General features: G+C 38.6%; 2 protein-coding genes across 2 annotated transcripts in view; both read right to left on the reverse strand.

The window, feature by feature from the left end:
* Window positions 1–1159, reverse strand: part of glo1 (glyoxalase 1) — a 7105-nt gene extending 5946 nt beyond the window's left edge. Inside the window, exon 1 of the mRNA XM_014018003.1 lies at window positions 992–1159. Coding sequence (XP_013873457.1) covers window positions 992–1060 — 69 coding nt within the window. The 5' untranslated portion in view covers window positions 1061–1159. The remainder of the gene's footprint in view (window positions 1–991) is intronic.
* Window positions 1160–1471: 312 nt separating this feature from the next.
* Window positions 1472–2756, reverse strand: part of eprs1 (glutamyl-prolyl-tRNA synthetase 1) — a 25774-nt gene continuing 24489 nt past the window's right edge. Inside the window, exons 33-35 of the mRNA XM_014018004.1 lie at window positions 2623–2701; window positions 2472–2536; window positions 1472–2351 (exon numbers count right to left, since the gene is read on the reverse strand). Coding sequence (XP_013873458.1) covers window positions 2201–2351; window positions 2472–2536; window positions 2623–2701 — 295 coding nt within the window. The 3' untranslated portion in view covers window positions 1472–2200. The remainder of the gene's footprint in view (window positions 2352–2471; window positions 2537–2622; window positions 2702–2756) is intronic.

Raw genomic sequence — 2756 nt, forward strand, 5'->3', positions numbered from 1 at the left:
ATGTATGAATATAATATACAAGTTTCACTTTTTAAATGGAATTACTGAAATAAATCTACTTTTTCATGATATTCTAATTTTATGACCAGCACCTGTAAGCTCCATCACRGGAAACCAGACCGTCCTGGTGTTCTCAGAAAGGAGGTCATCAGTGGCGTCCAAAGGGGTAAACTTGTGGGCTTCAGAGCTGTCCAAATGTCATGGTGGGAAAACAAAAATAAAGCAATCCACATGCATGAAAATGTTGCCCCCAAGCATAGTTATCTGTTGCCACATGACAGCTAGTAGCTTTGATTTTTTTATAGGCTGAAACCAGAAGACTTGGTCAGGCATTAAAACATTATTGAACATTACTGAAAAGTTGTGGGGCTGTCATTAAAATGCAGCACATGCAGGTCTCTGTCAGGTTTTGATTCTACATCGTACTCAGTCTTATTATAGTTAGTGCATGATAACAGGACAAGTCTTCATCCTTCCTTGTTTTGTTTTTTTTTCAGCATGCAGACACTTGTCTTTAACTTACAGGACAGTTGGCCCAAATGTGCAACATTGAGAGGCTAAAATAYATTCATTCGCAGTTAACTCCTGCAGCTGCAGCACGGCCTTCTTGTCTGACTGCACCTACAGTAAAGACGAACTGTTTATGCGTAAAAAAACAGCGCATCTTTCAATCTTGTTTACGCACATTTTTGACGTCTCCAGCTTTCCCCCCACAAGTTTGAACTTAATGTTTCGCCACTAAGCAACACAGTTAGCCTAAGCCAAGCGGTGCTAAGCCGTGACATTTTCTGGTAGAAATGAGTTCAGGTATCCCGTTGTCAAAAGTGCAACCGTCTCCCCGACCAGAACAGCCCGCTGTCTGCGAAGGAATCTGTCCGATAATGGACTCAAGGCAAACAGCAGGTTGACCTGAGCTCGAGTGTTGAAGCTGGCCTGTCTGGTGTTCAGTTGAGTTTTAGTCCAACGAAAAGTAAAACAATTCTTTAGTTACCTTAGTTATAGGGTCTCCATCTTTACAAGCTGCTGTCGCTGCCTCGTTAGACAAGCCTTTATCGCTCATGGTTTAAATGTTATTTACTAAAAATACGTTTAGGTTAGAAAGCAGTTTTCCGAGTCTGAAAGCTCGGACTGGAGAGGCGGCTACGGAAGTTTTAAAGGAATTCCTTTCCGGTTTGAGATTTTCAAAATAAAAGGCATCATTGCTGGTTGCTGCCAAGACCAAATATTTTAAAAATTGTCTAGAGAATTCATAAAGTAATTCTGAAACTATACAATTTTTAGACTTGTGTTTTGTTTGAAATGCTGTGAAAGGTACWTTGATATTGGTATTTTGCTTTTTACCAATAAAATACATTTAAAATGCTGTAATGCAGTCATTTTTAACACTCACAGACCTTCATGTTCGCAATGTCGGGCTAAAAGCATTTCATCATATTTTTAAACACTAACTCATTAACACATACATGCACAGTTTGCCATGTTAACTGCTTTATTGTACACAGGCAGGGAAGTTCTGATATGGAACAGAGGTGACAGGAGGCTACATTACTGACTTAACTATAAAAGTGCTTTACTACAGATATACATTGTGATGCTTCAAGAGATCATTATAAACCGCCTAATGTAAACCAGACAAACAAATAAAAGTAACTTTTACAATCCCACTGTAAACCTCAGTATCCACAGAGTTTGTGAGGCAGCTTGGCTTCAAGTGAGAATTGGTGGCAGGCAAACCATATTTTTCCATACTAACTAATATGGGAATTATTAAAAACTTTTATTTTATTGCTAATTGTTTATTAGTGTTCTCCAGATTAAAAAAGAAAAAAAACTCAAACTCAATTCATTTATAAATAATGACGCCAAGCTATGACACTAATTATATTTACAATTTCAGGATATTCCTCATTAGATACTAGAAACATTAGATTTGAAATTTCCCTATCTGTGTAGGAAGTGACATGAACTGCCTTTTTTATAAAAAGTAAATAATTAATTGTAACAGAATTTTAAGTTTAAATGCCTCTTGAAAATTTCTTTTAATATTACAACAGCACTAATGTTAAGAAAAAAAAATATTCCCGTTGAAGCCCACAAGTCAATCAGCCTTTTTAGCTTAAACACCCACATAAAACAGACAGGTTGGAGGAGGTGGGAAAGCCCTTTTCTACAGCGACAGCTGTTCTCAGGAAGCAGGTCTTCAGTAGCTGCGTCCAAACAGAGTGTAGTACTGCGCCGGCTCTTTGCCACTGACACACATCTGACCAGGCTGCAGGGTCTTCAGGGGAGAGAACGGGATGCAGAGACTCTTGGCTCCCATGGATGGAGCGCCAGGCTCCAGGTCCTGGTCCCTACAGGAGAGAGAGGAATTTAAAAAACCTTTTATTTTACTGTAGTTGAAATGTTCTTTCTAAAACAAACATGTCTTCCAAACAACTGAAATTAAAAAGGTCTTGACAGGTTGGACGTACCTTGTGGTAATCTTCTTGATCCAGTCCTCACATTCGATTTGACCACAGAACGGGATCTGAACAATCTGTTGAGCAAAATAAACGCACCATTGATTTTTCTCCTCTGCTGAAGGACGAGGTGTAACGTCTTCATCATAGTTTGGTAACTCACTTTGCCCTGGTCCAGGTCTTTCTGGAACTCTTCCATTGTGTCTGCAGCCACCATGTGACTCTTCAGGTCATGTGAAGCTCTGACAAAAACACACAATTAAAAACTTAAAAAAATAAATAAATAAAAAATAAACT

Source organism: Austrofundulus limnaeus, unplaced genomic scaffold (assembly GCF_001266775.1).
Source record: "Austrofundulus limnaeus strain Quisiro unplaced genomic scaffold, Austrofundulus_limnaeus-1.0 Scaffold180, whole genome shotgun sequence".
NCBI lineage: Eukaryota > Metazoa > Chordata > Actinopteri > Cyprinodontiformes > Rivulidae > Austrofundulus > Austrofundulus limnaeus.